The sequence below is a fragment of the Rhinolophus sinicus genome, chromosome 16, assembly GCF_057876585.1.
Source record: "Rhinolophus sinicus isolate RSI-liver-muscle chromosome 16, RSI-T2T, whole genome shotgun sequence".
NCBI lineage: Eukaryota > Metazoa > Chordata > Mammalia > Chiroptera > Rhinolophidae > Rhinolophus > Rhinolophus sinicus.
The window spans coordinates 88,965,814-88,986,572 of NC_142516.1; the positions used below are offsets into that span (position 1 = coordinate 88,965,814).

A 20,759-nucleotide genomic window follows, 5' to 3' on the forward strand; every position below is an offset into this window, starting at 1 on the left:
CTTCCACCATCAGCCACTGTGAACAGTGACGCTGGGAGTGTGGCTGTGCAAACCTCTGTTCAAAGTGACATGTCTCTCTTTTGCAAACAGCAGGCAAATGGGAAAACTCCTGCTTTCTTGAGTTCTTGTGAGTCAAAATTGCCCTAAACCTACATTTTCAGTTTGGAAATGTAGATTTCACAATTAATAAGGGGCCTGAAAAATGTGAGTGGAATTTTCCCCCAACATTTTAAGGGAAATAAAGCAAAAGACACTGCAAGTTTAAAGAGTTGCTGTGTTCACATTAGATGATGACTTCAAATGCTTTTTAAAATGAATGATCCCCCCACAGCTGAGTGATGAGTAAGAAGTCATGTGACTGTGGCATTTACAGTCCTAGGTGGTGAGATTCCAAAATCCAAAGGACAGAAACCCGAGGGAAAACCTACATAAGAACCTTGTGCAAATGCACTGACAGTAACCAGAGATTATGGGAGTTTGCTCATATCGCTCATTGTACCACTGTGAGAGGAAGTCGTATATGTGTATGGGTGTTTTGTTTTTCATTTATTTTCCGGTTACCCGAACAAAGCAACAATGGCATGATACCCCCAAACTGGAAATACAAACTGCAGAGCCAGGGGAGCAGTCAGGCTTTATGGAGGGTGGATGTGCCCATGCAGTGGCAGGACTGTCATAAGGGGGCTGGTGCTGGATGGGCCCCCATGGCTGAGTGGGCCCAGGGGACTGGAAGGAGGCAGCGCCCTGCAGTGACATCTGCTGACAGCAGGTGGCAGCAGCGAGCGGCTTCCCTGCCACTGTAGGTTCTGGTCTGGACCCTGGACTCTGAGAAACCAGTCACCCAGTCATATTACCAAGTGGCAGAAAGAGTCCTTGATGGGTTATTCAGCTTCTCAAAGAAACGGAAGAGGCCAATCTAACCAGTAGTCTGAGGTCTTTTCCTGGTAAAACCCTGCCATTTCCATGACTTCGCTTTTGCTCTTGAAGACCTCCAGGAAACACTCTTTCTGTGGCAGAGAACTGAGAGTGGAACATACACACCGGGTGCTCATACTGAGACTTCTGGGCAGGGCTGACATATTAGGCTTCCTCTTTTTACTCTACACGGCGGCAATTACTTTTCAACACAAATCATTTCAACTCCATATTTTAACGAAAAGTTTAAAATAATTGCAATGCATTATTTCCATATTCCCCTTTGGAATCCCAATAATAGCTGTAAGGAGACTACAAGTGTTACGAACTTTCAGATCTTTTGTGATCAAGAAAAAACAAATAAACTAATATCGTACTTCTCAGAAAGAATAGAATATCTGAAGACCTTCTAGAATATATTTCTCAACTTAAGGACATGGAGTCTACAAAACTACCACCTACTACACACATACACCTCGAGTTCCAAGGGGAAGAGGTCTCAGATTGCCTGTGGACGCTGTGTTCTTCTCCTTGGCACACCTGAACAGGTAAGCTCTCCAGGGCAGGGGGACTGCTAATCAGAACGGCTCGCAGCCCCAGGGCAGGCAGCCCACTGGAAGATGCTCCCTGGGGATTTGAAAAGACCAGAGACTCTGGTTCTGCCCCGTTCCTGCAGTGAATCCTGCCTCGCAAAGGGAGTTCTGAGCTCATTTCCAGCTGTTAGAGGGGCCAGCGGAGTTCAGTCCCCTGATATCTCTGAAAGTCCCTGCGTGGGTCCAGGCTGGCTGGACCCTGGGGAGCGACCACAATGCAGAGCATTCTAGGGGAGTGGGACAGTCACAGGCGGGGACGGGTCCTTCCTTGCTGGTGGCCTGTGTCCCAGGTTCCCTGTGAAGTGGGGTGATGTCAGTCCTGAGGAGGAAAGAAGACAGACCTTAAACCCCCAAGCGGAGGACAGCAGGTTAGGCTGAGGTCCCGCAGGGTCACCAGGACCAGTGCGAACGAGGGACCCCGTGGGATCCTCCGTTCACCTTGGCGGTGCCAAGTCTCAAGCGTGTAGAAACAAATGCTTAAAAACACGGGAAGCCCTGTGACTACGACCCCACTGAGCGTGCTTGACTCGAACCAGGCTGGGGGCGCTATTTATATACCCCGGGGCTGCGTCCCCAGAGCCTGGCTATTGGCGGGACCGCACCTGCTGCGCGTGCAGGTCCGCGCCCCGGGCCAGGGGAGGGAGCCGCCCGTCCCGCGGTCTGCACTCGGGAGCCTGCCGGGAGCGCCCAGAAGTCTCGGGAGGTCGGGTGTCACCTGGGCTGTGTTGTGCGTCTCCGGGTCACCCCTCCGCTGTCAGGGGAGAGGAGCCACCAGAACCAAGGGCCCCTCGTATCCCCTTAGTTGTCAGAGAACCACAGCCCCTGGGGTCACTGGCCCCTGCCCCTCTCCTCCCCTGTCAGGGCACAGGAGTGAGCAGGCCTTGAGCTCCTGCTCCTACCCGCAGGTGTCAGGGGCGGCAGCCACCTGGGCTGGGCACCCTGCCCGGCCTACGTGCCGGGTGTGGGGAGGCTGGGGCTGCTCCCAACTGAGGTGAGGGTGCGGGGATGCTGCGGGTGCAGGTGGCGATAGGGATGCGGGTGCAGGTGGGATGCGGGTGGGTTTGGCGATGCGGGTGCACGTGCACTCCAAGTGTGAGGTCGTGGAAGGCGGAGCAGGGTGGGCTAGGGTGTGGCCGGCAGTGTAGTCTGCCGTTACCTGGCGCAGTCCCGCACAGGTACAGGTGGAGAAAGTCTCAGTCAGGATCGGGAGTCCTACTCAGAGCAGCGCTAACCAGAGGAGCCGGTAAGGGCGCTGGGTGGGGTGGGGTGATAGGCGGGAAACCTGGACCGCTGGAAACCAGCCCCTGGGAATTCTGCTGGAGATCTTTGGGAAGCCATGGGCTCAACAGGGCTGCACAGCGGCTTGGGGACCTTCTGAGAATCCTTCGAGGTAACTGAGGTCCCTGGGGGCCTGGAGGTCCCTGCAGAGCTGGGTTCTCAGCGGAATGAAGGCTTTCCTTGGAGGCGGCGGGAGGCTGGGGATGTGTGTGGTGGGGAATGCTCTCCTGGGGGCGTCTCCCTCCGGTAGGGGTGCAGCACTTACTCTAGAACTTCATGTCGGAGGGGTCCCAGGACTATGTAGACCCTGGAGCACTCAGTGGCCACACAGCTGTGCAGGAGGAGGAAGAGATTTCCCCCCCCCCCCCCCCCCCGCCGTCCAGCAGCGTCAGGCTCTACATTCAGTCCCTTGGGGTTGTTAGGAACGATGTCGCCTCCCTATATCCCTTTAAGAAACATTTTTAAAGTTTTTGTTTGTTTGTTTTGTTTTTTAAAGAAATCCTTTAGCGATAAGGGCCAGAGACTCCGGTTCTGCCCCGTTCCTGCAAAGGGACTTCTGAGCTCATTTCCAGCTGTTAGAGGGGCCAGCGGAGTTCAGTCCCCTGATATCTCTGAAAGTCCCTGCGTGGGTCCAGGCTGGCTGGACCCTGGGGAGCGACCACAATGCAGAGCGTTCTAGGGGAGTGGGACAGTCACAGGCGGGGACGGGTCCTTCCTTGCTGGTGGCCTGTGTCCCAGGTTCCCTGTGAAGTGGGGTGATGTCAGCCCTGAAGAGGAAAGAAGACAGACCTTAAACCCCAAGCGGAGGACAGCAGATTAGGCTGAGGTCCTGCAAGGTCTCTGGGACCAGTGGGAACGGGGGTCCCCGGGGGACCCTCCAGTCTCCTTCGCGGGGCCAAGTCTCAAGCACATGGAAATAAACTGTTAAAAGCACAAGAAGCCCTCTGACTGTGGCGCTGCTAGTGTGCTTGACCCGAGCCAAGCTGTCTGCGCTATTTATAGTCCTCGGGGCTGCGTCCCCAGCGCCCCGCCCGCGTCCCAACCGCATCTGCGGCGCCCTCCAGTCCGCACCTCGGGCTGGGGAAGGGGGCCACCCGGGCGGCTGTCTGCACCCACGTCCTCACCGGTAGCTCCCAAGAACCACAGGCAGGGAGGACGGGCGTCACCTGGTCGGGCCGTTCGCCCCCGGGTCACCCCTCCGCTCTCAGGGCCAGCAGCCACCAGGGCCGGGCTCCCTGCTAGCCCAGGTGCGGGTGGGGGTGGGGGTGGGGGGGTGGTCTGGTTCCCATCGCGGAAGGAGACCGGTGGGATGCAGTTGCAGGTGGATGCGAGTTTGAATGCAGGTGGAGGTGTGGGTGCAGGTGCCGGGTAGGTGTGAGGCTGTGGAATGCCAGGCCAGGAGGTGTGTAGAAGGGGAGCGGGCGCGGGAGGCGGAGCTCAATGGGTACAGGGAGTGGCCCGCGGTGGGAGCCGGGATTCCCAGGCGCTCCGGGGCGGGTGGGGGGATCCTGGTCGACGCGTTGGGGACTGCGGCCTGGCCGCGGCGCTCTGGGCCGCAGGGATGGCCGCCCGGGCTCCGTCGTGGGGCGCACGAGTAGAGAAAAGTCTCGGTCCTGAACCGTGGGAGCCCTAATCCGTGGAGCGCAGGCGGGTGGAACCGGTAAGCACGTCGCGGGGTGTGAGGGGGCGCGCGGGATCCAGAACCCCGGATCGCTGGCTGGAAACGGGCCCCTGGGAATTCTGCTGGGAATCTGGGAAATTGTGGGCGCAGCAGACTGGACAGCGGCTTGGGGACCTTCTGAGGACCCTTCGGGGTAACTGAGGTCCCTGGGCGGCTGGAGGTCCCTGCAGAGCTGGGTTCTCAGCTGAGTGAAGGCTTTCCTGGGGGGGCTGGGGGTGTGTGCGGGGGAGAGGAGGGGCATGCTCTCCTGGGAGTGTCTCCCTCGGGTAGGGGTGCAGCATTTGCTCTGAAGCTTCAGGTCTGAGACGCCCAGAACGATGTAGACCCCTGAGCGCTCAGTGGCCACACAGACGAAGGGGAGGGAAGGACAGAGGGACTCCCGCCGGTCCGACAGCTCTAGGGTCTCCGCTCAGATCCTTGGTATTGTTAAGAACGATGTCACCTACCCCACATCCCTTTAAGAAACGTTTTAAAGTTGTTTTTAGAGAAAGCCTTTAGCGATAAGTGCCGGGACCCGACTCTTGACCTATATCCTGGTTACAGTGCGTTCAAGTGCGCTTCTCTGACTGACAGTGAGCCTGTCTTTTAGGGGCTGTCCTGACAGTAGGCGGCAGGCACGCCTGCTTTGTTGTCTGCGCTCTAGTGGACAGAACTGGTCCTAGGATGCAGAGCTCTGGGTTATGAATATTTGTAACCCAGGCTTTAGAGATAAGTGAGGTTTCTCTCTTTTTTCTTTGTAAATCAAGATATCGCCAAAGTATGCCATTTAAAATTGGTAATATACAAACAGCCCAGATTTGAATGATACCTTGGTCTCCGTGACCCATGAATTAAAAACGATGGTGACTTAAGATCTGTGGGTCATTTCACTGGCAGATCATCTGTGGGCTATGAGAAGTATTGCCAAACAGACATAAATAATAATGAGGAAAAAGGGAATTCATTTCCCAAGGGTCAGTGTGTTCAAAGTAAACATCAACTAATTTGGCAATTATTCTATTGGTGCACAGTTTGGTTCGCGTTGAGATAAGGGAGATGCACATGTTCCTGTAATGTAATCCACAAAAGCCTCACTGCTATGTCAATGAGGCAGTGCCAGGTAGGTTAACCATCAAAAGTTGCCTGGCTCACAGCTGTCTTGAAATAATGGCTTGTAACAAAATTTCATGGTTTGCTAATGAGAAAGAGAATTTTGACAGTTTCCTTGAATGTTACTTACATTTTAAGCGGTGTTCATTTTCTTAACGAAAATAATTTTACACTATATGTTTGAAACTTAAAATTAATTATCTGTATTTATCACAGCCATTTTATAAAGCCTCATGCATGTAAAGAATTTAAACTAAAATTAACATGTTACCATTACTAGAATATGCACCTAACACAGAATAAATAGGATATACATGTTTTTAGGATTTTACTTCAGTATCACACATTGGTAAACACATAGCTTGTGCAATGTACTAAAATGTTATGTTATCAGAACATTCTAGATAGTGGAAAGGACTTTGAGAAGCATTTTATCCTATACAGAAACCCTGGTTCTGTCTTGATTAACGTACAATCTCCTCCTCCCACCCCTCCACCGCATCATGGCCATTACCAACACTATGTAACACTTGTCATATTATATTTTGATCAGTTTTTTATAAGTCTGCCTCTGCCATAGATTGTGAATGAACTCCCTGAGGGTAAGGACCATATCCTAATTATTTTGGTATCCTCAGTGCATAACACAGTGCCACACACATATAGGTGTTTGATAAATGTTTCCTAAATTGAAGAGGGGAAAAAAAATCCAATACATGTGACTATATACAGTATATATGTGTCTCTAAAAGCAGTATGTTTTTGCAATTTCAATGTAATGTTTAAAGGCAATAAAATAGTGATAAACTTTCATCTTAATCTTTATTTTTACAGTGGTGGAAAATTCTCCATCATGATAATTAAGTTAGTACTTTACTGCTTCCTTTTTAAAATCTCTGCATCTTCAAATATCTTAGTAATTGTTGATGTCAACAGTTTCTTCACTCTTACTTTCTTTAATTTGAAGAATTAGTGATTTTCTTTAGATTTACTGTTAACAAGCTAATGACACTAAATATAAAAATCACTTAATTTTTTTCATTCAGAACACCTGATTATCTCCATGAATTAGTGCTCATTTATTCATGAGAGTTGATTTCCTATTAGCTTTAAAATGAATCTTTTTTTTCTAGAACATAGAAGAGATTTCTGGTTATGTACTAATAGAAGTAGAGTTGAATAAAAAAGGTGAAATTATATGTATACTATAGAAATTATTATTTCTGCAAAAATAGAAAACATTTTGACAGATGTGATTTGTCAGTGATATAGAGTAATAAAACACCATGATTATAAGAATGTGATGTTTTGCTCACTAAGCAAGAGTAAAGATAATACCTGAATTCCCTTTGAAATAGTAATTCCAATTTATACGATGAAGTAAGTGGAGTGTTGTTAGCATATCACTAATATTTAACAAATTTAAACACTCTGGACTGGAAGACAAGAGCAAAAGCTTAAAATGTACTTTAAGCCATGTTTCCAAACATATGTTTTAAAGTGTGGTAGACAGCTATAACTCAAAAGATAACTGTTGTCATCTGAACAGTCGACCTGGTGCCTAATCCCATGTAGTCATATGGAGGGGAAGCTACCCTGGGCCTGGCATTGTCCAGCTGGCTTCAGCTCTGTGGGCCAAATCACCACTCCTCTCTGGGCTCCATTTCCCAATCTATAAAATGAAGAGGATAAACCACTTCTGAGATTCTTCTAGCGCTAAACTGCTATGAGTCCATATTTCTCCCAGGGATAATGAGTAAGATTCCTGAAGGATGTGATTTGGAATTGTATGACGAAAATACCTTATAACCGACCGTGCTGTGGTTACGAAGTCAGTGTGTGTTCTACTCTTCAAATGGGCTAAAGTTGGTCCTGTTCAGAGCCGTGGTGCACCAAAGCACCCTTGTAATTTCCCTTATTGTAATTTACCCTGCCCAAGCCACCCTTCATAAAGTGGTGTACAGGTGAATTTATTTTTAATTTAAGGGTATTGACTTTCTTAAATTACTCAATTATTAAAACTTTGAGGACTAATGTTGAAACATGTTACGACTAATGCATCACTGAAATGTATAAATAAAACGTTTGGTAAGTGAAAATTTCTGATGGTATTCGTAGGTCTTTCTGAGAAGTCACTTAAAAACCTTATTAATTTACTAAATGGCAGGAGAAAGTTGAGGGTAATGCAGCGGGGGGAAATATTTGGAGGGTTGGAAAGGAAACCCGGTGTGGCAGGAGTCATCCTGGAAGACAGCCAGGGTTCCAGTTCCACTCCAGACTATCCACGTTTTTCTGTCAATTGAACTGAAACTGGACTGGCTGTTAATGTTCTAGCTTAATGTTAGCACACTAATTGTGGAAAGGATGATTTAATCCTGATTTCTGGAGGGAATGATTACTTTATTTAGAGTATTTCAAGAAGAATACTGTGGATAAAAAGTTATGTGTGTGTTTAATTTTGCCATTCTTGAATATATAACATTGAAGACGTTTGTTTTCAAACTAGCACAGTTGTTCAAATTGCTTCCAACTTAAAATTAACTCCCACTAAGCTTTTAAGTTACAGAAGGTCAAAAACAAAAGAAAAACTGATGAGTTCTTCCCTTTGACTAAAGACGAAGAGTGTTAACTATATTAACCTTAGCCAAATACAAACTTAAGTACATATGACTTTTCGGGTATTCAAAACTGATTAAAATCCCAACACAAAAAAGAAAATATAGGATAATAATAATAGTAAGAAGAAGAAGAAGAAAAAGAAGAAATGAATGGCAGGCACTATTATAAGTGCTTTCCATGCATTCTTATTTAATAAATAAAATAAGTAGATTAAAAATAGAACTTAGTAATAATTTTCTGTTTCTAGAGATTTATTCTCTGACAATAAAACTACATAATACCAGCAGCACTTTAGAATTATTAATGAAGAAGTTGGAAAATTAGAACTTTAGAACTTCACTAACTCAGTGGGTTCTGGATGAGAGTGATATTTCTTGCCAGATATCAGATTATTCAAAAGTTCAGTAAATAAAACCCATGTATTTTTCTATTTAAAATTAGGGAAGGAATGCCCTGAAAATATACAATGTTACACTAAAATAAAGGATATGCTTACATTGTAGAGTGTATTTTATAATAATAATAATAATAATAATAATAAATACTAAAATCTACATCTATTTAAAAGATCCATAGGAATATTTTTGTAGGTTCATTCTATATATCATGAATATACCATATGTGATAAGACATTGGAAAAAATAACAAAATAAACCTCCATTCTTTTTCAAACATATCAAAGTTTGTTCATTAATAAAAGAAAAACTTCCAGAAAGACTGCTATTTTAGAAAGCTAAAATAAATCATATTTGGAACCAAAGGAAGCTAACTGCAAATATCATAGAGTTTCTAAATCATAATAAAATGCCATGAATAATTTTATGCCAATAAATTTGAAACTGAGATGGAATGGAACATTTTCTAAAAGATATAAATGATAAAAATTCACTTAATAACAAACTTTCATATGTCAATGACAGTTAACGAAATTGAATTTGTAATCAACTCTTCCCCCCAATACCCTCAAAAAATGCTATTAGTCCCAAACTCTTTTATAGGAGATTCTTATACAAGCTTATTAGAGAATTTATGATTTTTCAGGTTAAAATAGTTTCACAGGAAAATCCAATAATACTACAAAAACATTGGTCCACATTGTGCTAAAAATCCTGGTCAGTACAAGAAGACAAGAAAAAGAATAGCAGGAATGCAAATTAGGAGAGGGAGACACCAACTTGTCCTTCATAGCAGATGATGTGATTGTGTGTCTTCCATAGAAGTCCAGAGGACTGTCCAAACTACGAGAACTAGTAAGGGCTTGCCAACAGGTTGCTGTTTCTAAGATCACTATGTAAAGCTGAAGTCCCTAACTACCAGGGATAAGCAATCAGAAAGTGTAATGAGCAAAGTTCTTTAGAACAAATGATTAGAACAACTATACAGCATCTAGGAGTGAATCTGACGGGAGGCGTGTGAGACCTGAGGGCAGCGCCCTAAAACCCTGCTGAGAGCCAGGATACTTGGTCTGCGTCAGTAGTTGGCAGTGCTTATTGTGGGGAAACTGGACTATAAAGAAGTAATTTTTTTTTTTTAAAGAACTGGCTTTTTACATTTTTATTTTTATTTTTATTTATTTATTTATTTTATTGGGGAAGGGGAACAGGACTTTATTGGGGAACAGTGTGTACTTTCAGGCCTTTTTTTTTTTCCAAGTCAAGTTGTTGTCCTTCAAATCTTAGTTGTGGAGTGTGCTGTTCAGCTTCAAGTTGTTATCTTTTCAGTCTTAGTTGTGGAGGGCGCAGCTCAGCTCCACGTCCAGTTGCTGTTTTCTAGTTGCCGGGGGCGCAGCCCACCATCCCTTGCGGGAGTCCAACCGGCAACCTTGTGGTTGAGAGGACACGCTCCAACCAACTGAGCCATCTGGGAGCTCAGCTCAAGGTACAGAGTTCAATCGTAGTTGCAGGGGGTGCTGCCCACCATCCCTTGCGGGACTCGAGGAGTTGAACCGGCAACCTTGTGGTTGAGAGCCCACGCTCCAACCAACAGCCATCTGGGAGGCAGCTCAGCTCAAGGTGCCGTGTTCAATCTTAGTTGCAGGGGGCAGAGCCCACCATCCCTTGCGGGACTCGAGGAATCGAACAGGCAGCCTTATGGTTGAGAGCCCACTGGCCCATGTGGGAATCGAACCGGCAGCCTTCGGAGTTAGGAGCATGGAGCTCTAACCGCCTGAGCCACCGGGCCGGCCCTAAAGAAGTAATTTGATTCATCTATCAATTGAATGCAATTCCAGTCAAAATCACGCCTCAGATTTTTGAGTAACTTGACAAGCTGTACCTAAATTTCACTTGAGAAACAAAAGGCAAAAACTTGTTGAGAGAACTTTGAAGATCACAATAGGGAACTTGTGCTACCCGGGGTCACGTGGATCTAGAACCCTCTCCATTGGGTGTCCTGCCAGTTGGTGTGATTATCCTGGGGAGCCTTCAGCTGTTTCCTTCTGAAGATGGAACACAAATGTCACATGTTATTTAACCTGCAAATTCAAAGGTTCCAGTTTTTTCCTTCCATGCTCAGCTCTGAGTGAGCTTTTCCACATTGCTGTGACCCTGGACCAGCTTGTAAAAGCCTGGTGTCCATCTTACCCTGTAATCTCACAAGCTCAGACAAAGCTACGTTGGGGTTAACTCCACACAGTAGAAGAAGAAAGGTCTTTTATTTATTTATTTATTTATTTATTTATTTATTTATTTATTTATTTTTATTATTTTTTTTTAAGTGTGTTTTTCCAGGACCCATCAGCTCTAAGTCAAGTAGTTGTTTCAATCTAGATGCGGAGGACGCAGCTCACAGTGGCCCATGCAGGGATCGAACCGGCAACCTTGTTGTTAAGAGCACTGCACTCTAACCAACTGAGCTAACTGGCCGCTCAAGGTCTTTTGTTATTTTTACAAATTTATTTTGAATTCTATGTCCTTTGTCAAGAATCAGACCAAAATTATGAAAAAGGTGTGATAAGTACGTAAGACAATAGCCTAGGTCTTGTGACATTGGGATATTACTGTCTTGAGTGTGAAAGCTTGAAATAGGCAGGTAAGGGATAAAAGAAAATAATGGAGTATTTCCACTGGCTAAAAAGATAACTAAATACGCCCCCTTTCACTGTATCATATGTGACTAGTTCAGCCTACCATGTCCTTGTAGATTTGTGCCAAGGCAGGGATGGAGAAACATGGCATTTAAGCCACCGCGACCCCATACCAAACCCTAGCAGATGCTACTAATTGAACATGGAATTTTTTCTGGCTAAGCCAACATGCAATCCTCAAAATCCTACTAAACAGTGTTCCAGGCAATCACCAACAGTTGATACAAATTAAATTGCCCAGCCCTACTCCACATTTTATGACCACCAATTTGTAAGACACTACCAATGTTTTTAGTTTTGATACATTGTTACAAAGGGAATCCACTATGGTAGGAATCACACCTTTGTTCCTATTCTATTCCAGTCTGAACTAAAACTGGCATTTCCTAACCAGCAGCTCTTGGCATGTCCCTCCTTCTGACTCAGCCTCCAGTCGCAGGGGTACCCCAGGGCTGGTCTTTGCCCCCTTTCCCTTCTCCCCGGCCCTTAGATGATCGCAGTGCAGTCTCATCAGCCACCTTTCCACCACCAAGGCCAATGACTCGGCCCGGACCCTCTCAACTCTTGTGCTACACTTTCCATGACGTCTGTCTATGAACTTCTCCTGTGCACTGGGCTCTTCCCCCTGGTCCGCCCAGCCTGCTGCACCAGGTCCTGATGGGAGGTGCACACTGGGCAGGGCTTTTGTCCTGTGTCCCAGACACAGACCTCCAGCAGACTGGAGGGAGGGGCTAGGGCGCAGGGCAGAGTCAGGGGCCTCATGACAGTCTGGGGCTGATGGGAGTCCCTCTGAGCCCAGCGGGAGGGCTGTGGGTCTGGTAAGAGTCAGAATGGATAGCTTGGAGGAGAAGCGGGATGTGACCAGAATGGTGCCCTGACATCCGATGTCCTTCACGGGAGGGTGGGTTGTTTCATGAGCTGTCATTAAGTTTCTAAATGAAGACGTGTTACCTTCTAAGGACATGCAAAGTAGAGCCAATGCCACTCACAGTGTGGGGCACGGAGGCTGGTGGCAACGTGAAGGCTCAGGTTTGTCTACAGGTCTCAGGTGCCCAAACAGAGTAGAAAGTTTATTCTAAAAGCGAGTTAACATTGGCCTATTTTTAGATCACAGGGAGTACAGTTAGGTTTGGTTTATTTGCCTCCACACTGATTCATAACAGTTAGTACCTTAAGCCTTTTAAGATTTAACACGATGAGTTTCTTTTGTTCCCCTGGAGGATTGTCTGTATACACACAGCTCAGCGCACTTTCCTTGCTGCACAGACTGGGCCTGAGCACGGCGCTCTGTCTTTAGTTCCCGTTTAGAGCAGCTGGCCCGTTTGGTATGAGGTGACATGGAAGACACCTTGTGGTCTTGGTCCTCTGTGTCCCAGGAGCACTGTCACCTCACAAAGAGGGCGCACGGGTCTTACCTCCCTCTATCTGAGAGGCAGTCCACTGAGGATGACCATCGTCCCCACCTTACAGGTGGAGACTTGGGCTCCTACCGGGGGACGTGTGGAGAATGAAGCATTTATGTCACATGTGCCAAGTGAAGAGAAAGTCAGTGATGGAGGAGGTAACAGGTTAAAATGGCAGCGTTGTGACGGTGGCATGGGCATGGCAGCAACTGGGGAGAAAGCTGCTCTAATCTCACATGAACAGGAAGGATGAGAATGGGGCCTGGCGCACTGCACACGCAGCCCCAGATCTCCTGGAGAGACCGTGCCTGGAAGACAGCAGGGCGGCCTTTGGAGGCTGGGAGAGGTCCGTGTCCCTTAGGCAGGTCAACTCTCTACCTGGTCTCATTTCCTCTTTTTTGAAGTGAGTTAAGTGACCTGTGCTTGTCTCATTTCTGTTGCACTTGTGTAGGGTAATAAACTTCATTGTCATGCCCATGTGAAGACTCGGTTTAACCCTGGGTCTGACAGTAGTGGGAGACATGCACAGACACACACAGAAGAAACAAGCACATGCAATGCACACACCTGAACAAGCACACATAACTACATGTACACATAGGTACATGTGCACACATACATATGCACACACAGGTATACATGTGCACACATATATAGGTACATACACATACATGCACGTGCAGATATGCAAGACATGCAAAGACACACAAATGCACACTTACACACATGCACAGCAACACATGTGCATGCACATGGATGTGTTACAAACATGTGTGTGCATGTATATACGTGTGTGTCTGTGTAGACACATGCACACAGATGTACAATAACAGGCACCTACATGTACATAAGAACATATGTATACATGCATGCATGTGCATACATAGGTACTTGCATGTTTGTGCACATCCGTATGTACATGCATACACATATGCACATACATCTGCAAACAACTTTGCATGCATGTACATGATACATGGTCACACACATTCATCCACACACACATCTATACACAAACTAATACACACATGTAAACATGCACATAGTACGTACATACAGATGCACACACATGTGAACACACAAGTGCAATACATGTATATATGTGCATGTACACAAATGCACACACACTTTTATATGTACATACATTCACACCTATGCACATGTGTACAAGCATTGTCACATACGGGAACACATATGTGTACACATGTCCATGCAATCAACATGTGTGTGCCCGTGTATATTATAGACACTTGCATGTATATGTATATGTACATGCATGCACACATGCATAAGGACATCTACACACATACATGTACCTGATACATGTATAAAATACATGTATACGGACATCTACACGAACACATGTATACTCACATTAGGTGTACACACATGTACACATAGTCACATATGTATACACATAGGTGTACACATGCATGTGTGTATATATGCATGTGTACATGTGCAAGTACCTGAACATATATGTAAATGCACATGCACACTAAAGCATTGGCACTTACAGGCACACATGTGCATATGCACATCCATGTATGAGCACACGTGTACACTAGGGGAACACATACACACAACACATATGCATATACACATGCATATGGGCATGCAAGTCACTTTCCTGCATATGCACATGTACAGATTCACACATATACACACATATATCTATTTGCAAACATGCAAATACATGTAAACATGCCTGTGTGTACACAACATGTACAGTCACACATGTACACATATATGTGTATGCACTCATGTACATTGCTTACTTGTATAAACTTGCACACAAACACACATGTATACTCACATAATATATGCACATGCATTGCACATGCACGTGCACACATGCACAAACACATGGCTACACATTTGCACACATGTGTACAGCACTACGCACATGTAAACACAATTCACATGCATATATATCTGCTTGCTTGCAGGCGTACACACATGCATGTATACACACATGTACATGTACATTGACACCCATGAAGATCCACACATGCCCATGTGATGCACATGCATGTACATGTGCTCTCATGGAGGTACTCACATGCTTGCCCATGTATACATGCATGTACGTATACACACACACATAGACACACATACTGACACATACCTGCAGAGAGCTCTGCACCACAAATCCCGTGCTAATTGGACAACAGACATTCAATGACACATTTCCAACCCCCATGCCCAAGGACACATGCCTCTCCAGGCAGTTCCACTACAGCTCACCTGTCCCACCTGTGTATTAACAAGCGTGTCCTCTTACAGGCTGGCAGTCTGAGCAATGGGAGACTGGGGCCTTCTGGGGAAACTATTGGAGAATGCACAGGAGCACTCCACGGTCATCGGCAAGGTCTGGCTGACAGTCCTGTTCATCTTCAGAATCTTGGTGCTGGGAGTTGCTGCGGAGGACGTGTGGGGAGACGAGCAGTCAGACTTCACCTGCAACACGCAGCAGCCGGGCTGCGAGAATGTCTGCTACGACAAGGCCTTCCCCATCTCCCACACCCGCTTCTGGGTGCTCCAGATAATCTTCGTGTCCACGCCCACCCTCATCTACCTGGGGCACGTGCTGCATATCGTGCGCAGGGAACAGAAGAAGAAAGAGAGGGAAGAGCAGCTGAAGGGAGACAGTGACCATGGCCAGGACAGGCCCCTAGTACGGGATGACCGGGGCAAGGTCCGCATTTCCGGGACCTTGCTCAGGACCTACGTCTTCAACATTGTCTTTAAGACGCTCTTTGAGGTGGGCTTCATCGTCGGTCAGTACTACCTGTATGGCTTTCAGCTGAAGCCACTCTACCGCTGTGACCGGTCGCCCTGCCCCAACACCGTAGACTGCTTCATCTCCAGGCCCACGGAGAAGACCATCTTCATCATCTTCATGCTGGCCGTGGCCAGTCTGTCCCTCCTTCTCAATGTGCTGGAGCTCTACCACCTCGGCTGGAAGAAGCTTAAACAGGGCCTTACCAACCACTTTAGCCCAGACGCCTCTGAATTCAGGATGAGGGCCTCAAACGCTGGGGGTGTGACCCCACCCCTCTCCCACTCTTTTTCAGGTACCGTGGGGTTCACACCTTACTACACTCACTCTGCCTCTTCCCCGGGACAGGCCGTGACCACAGACAATCCCAGGGTCCCTACAGCGTCACCAGACTTCGCCATGAGAGCACTGTCACGGTGGAGAGGCCTCCCTGATATGTTATATGACAGCAGCCACAACCTGCTAATGGCTGAGCCAAACTGGGGGGTGGCCAAGCAACAGATTTCTGGGAGGAAGGCCTTCCTGCCAGTGTCCACGTCTTCCTCCTTGACCCCTACAGGTAGCCCACCACCACCCCCTCGTGAGGGCAGAGCAGGCAGCAAAGAGCCTGTCCTGTTGGAGCCTGGGGACGGCAGCAGCCTGGGAGACAGCAGATTGGAAGTGACCCCTGACGAGGGAGAGCCTGCAGTGACCACCGAGGGGGAGCCTGCAGTGACCACCGAGGGGGAGGCAGCAGTGACCACCGTGGTGGAGATGCACGTGCCACCTTTGCTCCCCACTGACCCCAGACCGCCAAGCAAGGTCAGCAGTTCCAGCAGCAGTCGGGCCAGACCCAGTGACTTGGCCATCTAGGGGTGGGCTCTCCACACAGCTTTATAATGACCTCCTTTCTAGAACCCAAACCCAAGTGCACTTCAGCCGAGCAGGTAGACAGCCTCAGGGGACAGAGAGCAGTAGAGCGGGAGGAGGGGATCACTGCCACTTGCTATTCTTAGCACTGGAGGTGCTTTGGGGAGAACACGGGTGCTTTCTCCCTCACTGGAGGTGGGGGTAAGAGGGGTGCAGGGCTGCTGGCCTTTAAAGATGTTCATGGCCACCCCACCGCCCAGACCCGGCCGCTGCTGCAGGTGTTGATGTCTCTGAGGTGGCCGTTCTGCGGGGCTGACCAGCACCCACTTCAGTTCCGGGCATTGGGTTTCCTTCCCTGCGCTCTCCAGACGCCAGCAGCGCACTCAGCTCCACCTCTGTTTGACACTTGTAGCTCAGAGCTGACTTTCATTTAGGGTATTGTCCGACCTGCACTGGACAACGATTAGAGCAAGCCGATGCAGGGTCGTTTGAGATTCTGAACTTGCATGTGAAGCCCAGGTTGTCCAAGTGCAGGCTCATGACAAGTGACAACGAGCAGCTCCCCTCCAGGGGCTGAGATCCGCGGGCGAGGGCACACAGGTGGCTGGGAAGAAAGCAGGAGGAAATGCAGCCACACTTGAGATCATTTTGAGCAGCTGTGGAAGCAGAACTAAAAGTGTGGCAGGGACGCCTCTGTGTTGCTTTCTAAATGATTTGTGCTTTGAGTGGCCCAGGTAGCCCATGTCCCCACTTTGTATCTTTCAGGACAAATGAAAGACAAACAGTACTCTTACCGTGGACACTGATTGAGAGGGTGCTACTTTGTCCCAGGACCAGTAGTAAAGATTTGAAAGAAATGCTCCAACTTCCTGAGTCAGCTCCTTACTCTGAGAATGTCCCAAATAAAGTGAAAGCAGGGAAAACTTAAGTGCCTTTCAACTGCTTGAGGTTGTGGCGTTTTTGAATGGGAGGTTAGAGGATTACTCCTGCTGCCAGAAACATGAGTTGTACACATGAATCAGTAACCTACACTTTTTAACAAGAAAAATAAACCTCTCCATGTTTCCCAACCATTCTTTGTGGGCAGCCTGTTTCTTTCTACAGTGTGACTAAAGTGTTTGGGTTTTATCCCTGTGTCGTGCGTGTTGAATTTCGTGCTCATGCCTGCTCTCATCCCTGTGGATCACTGCTCCGACCCGGGAGGCTGTCAGTGTGCACGGGTGTGGCCGGAAGGTGGAGAATATTCTGGACCACACACACGCTGCCATGGCCCAGTCACGGTTTGTCTGCACCTACGAGCAGTGGTGACGCTGAGCCTGGTCCTTGTTACACTTCTCACCTCCAACAGCCAGGGAGTGTCGGGACCCTCATTCAGAAAATACCCTACCTGTTCACTCTGATCCATCGCTGTTTATGAATCCCTTTAAGTTTTGCTGATTCTGTTGCGACCCACCAACAATTTGGTGACGAGGTTATGATTTCCTGTTCTCAGATTCTTGTGAGCACCTGGTTGATTCATGCGTTCAGCTGGCTGTGGGATGGGCTGGGTATGTCCCCGTGTGAAAGGCGCTCACTTCCCACGCGGGTCCCGAGCCTTCCTCAGGCAGCACCCGTGGAACTCTTTGGGAAAGTCTGCCATTTTTTCAGTGTGAGTTATACCCTTCAACGGGGCATCACCTCTTTTACCAAAGGGGTGCACCCTAATGTCCTCACCAAAGAAATACATTTCCATTTATAATGAATTTTAAATACAGTATATTTCACAAATTTCAGATTATTGATTCTATGATCAAACATATTATTTTAATGAGTTCTCAAGTTTGGGAAGAGATTTTATTATCGAAATCTTTAAGAAACAAATTCTGTAACTACCAAAACATGATCAGTATCAAGTGTTGGCTGCAAGACCATATCTTTTATTACTGCTTTTATTTGACAGAGAGGGGGCTGGTTTGGATCAGACACAAAACAGCTGGCATGAAACTAAAAGTTTGGAATTTAGCCATTGGGCAAACCCAGTTCTTTCCTATTCATTTGCATTAAAGACCTCATGAAATTAAAATCTATTTTTAAGTGCTCTTTAAAAACTGTCTTGGGAAACATTCCCTGATGAAAAACTTCTCGAAGATTAAACTGTTTTTCTGGGTTTGTACATGTGGAAACAGAGACAGTGACTCCAGAGTCATGTTCAATATAGAAAAGAAACTCTACTCAGACACGTCCTGGTGGTTGTGTTTGAGTAAATACAATATTGGCTGGGAGAAGACCAAAAGTCAAGAATAAGCCAAGTTCTAATACCAACTCAGCTTCTAAGTTGCTATGTCAACTTTAGAATGAGTTGGAGGGGTGCGGGACCGAGGATGGGAGCTGGTGGAGGACCGGGGGTGGGGGGGTGCTGCTCAGCACACCTCTGTGCTTCAGAGGGGTTGGGACAAAAATCTGCCTGCCCCATGTAGTGACACTTAACAGTGACCCGATGAGTAGATGAATGGATGATTCAATGAGTGACTGACTGAAACTCAAATTCTGCTTGGCCATCTAAACTTCATCTGACACAGATTGGAACATTGAAGTATCAGAGAAGCTGATCCCCTTGCCGTGGCTGGCTAATTCTCTCTGAACAATCAACTTTATTAGGAAAGAATTTGTGTTTGCCACATTGTTATCCCAAACGTGGTTCACCACACTCAAGGCCTTTTTCATCACCCCATAAGGTCCCCTGTGCTCCTTCTAGTCAATTCTCTTTCACCACCAACTTCAGGCAATCACTTATCTGAAATCTGGCATTATAGTCTTTTCTAGAATTTCACATAAATGGAAACATATGGTATGAACTATTTTGTCTTTTTTTTTTTACTCAACATATTTTCAAGATTCATGTCTGTTGTTGAGGGTTTCAATAGTGTTCCTTTTTATTGTTAATAATTCCATTATTTGTCAATTCACTAGTTAATGAACTTTGGGGTGATGTACTAGGGGTCTCCAGGGAGGAGGGGATTATATATATCTATATCTATTTATCTATGTATCTATCTCCTCCCTCTCTCTCTCCATACATATATCTATATCTATATCTTTGTGTATATATATATATATATATATATATATATATGTATACATCCATGTGTGTGTATATATATATATACACACACACAGAGGGTGCCAAAAGATGTATACACATTTTAAGAAACGAAAAAACTGTATTAAAATTGTAATACTCAATATATACCAATAACAAAAGATGAATACAAGTCATGTGTACATTTTTTGGCAACCCCAGTGTGTGTGTGTGTGTGTGTGTGTGTGTGTGTGTGTATATATATATATATATATATATATATATATGGGATGGGACAATTAAGTTCGCAAACTTGTTGCAACAATGTTGCTAACCATTTTTTGATAGCTGAGGGATTATTCATTATGAATTTATACCAACTGGACAAACAGTTAATGAAGTTTACTATTTGGCAGTGCGGAAAAGGCTGCATGAAAAGGTTAGATGAAAACGACCGTAACTTTTTGCCAACAATTCATGGCTCTTGCATCACGACAATGTGCCAGCTTACACAGCACTATCGGTGAGGGAGATTTTAGCCAGTAAACAAATAACTGTATTGAAACACCCTCCCTACTCATCTGATCTGGCCCCCAATGTCTTCTTTCTTTACCTGAAGCTAAAGGAAATATTGAAAGGAAGATATTTTAATGACATTCAGGACATCAAGCGTAATACGATGGTCATTCCAGAAAAAGAGTTCCAAAACTGCTTTGAAGGGTGGAATAGGTGCTGGTGTCGGTGCATAGCTTCCCAAGGGAAGTACGTCAAAGGTGACTATAGTGATATTCAACAATGAGGTATGTAGCACTTTTTCTAGGATGTGTTCGCAAACTTAATTGTCAGACCTATACTGTTCACCCTTAAACAGCATGGGTTTGAATTATGCCAGTCCAAACTTACCTGCAGAGTTTTTGCAATAAATACTGTAAGTGTCTTTTCTTTTCTTTATGATTTTCTTTTCTCCAGCTTACTTTCTTGTAAGAATACAGTATGTAATACATATAACACTCAAAATGTGTGTTAACTGTTTATGCTACTAGTAAGGCTTCTGGTCAGCAGTAGGCTATTAGTAGGTAAGTTTGGGGGGAGTCAGAAGTTACATGTGGATTTTCAACTGCCTAGGAGGTCAGCACCCCAAACCCCTGCATTCTTCAAGGGTTAACTGTGTGTGTATATATATAAAAAATGAGAAATTTTCTTATATGATTATAGAGGTGAACAGGTGCCAAGATCTGCAGTCCACAAGCTGGAGACCCAGGAGAGCCGGTGGCATAAGTTCCAAAGGCCAGTAGGTTTGAAACCCAGGAAGAGCCAATCGTGTCAGCTTGAGTCTGAAGGCAGGAGAAAAACAATGTCCCATTTTGAAGGCCATCAGGCAGGAGAATTCTCTCCTCCTGCCAGAAG

The 20,759-nt window shown here is 46.3% G+C and overlaps 1 protein-coding gene across 1 annotated transcript; it reads left to right on the plus strand.

The window, feature by feature from the left end:
* Positions 1-4,034: 4,034 nt before the first annotated feature.
* LOC109457004 (gap junction alpha-3 protein) lies at positions 4,035-17,310 on the plus strand. Its single transcript, XM_074331571.2, has 2 exons — positions 4,035-4,446; positions 14,950-17,310. Exon 2 carries the CDS (start codon positions 14,966-14,968, stop codon positions 16,295-16,297), a length of 1,332 nt encoding a protein of 443 aa, XP_074187672.2. The 5' UTR covers positions 4,035-4,446; positions 14,950-14,965; the 3' UTR covers positions 16,298-17,310.
* Positions 17,311-20,759: the final 3,449 nt, after the last annotated feature.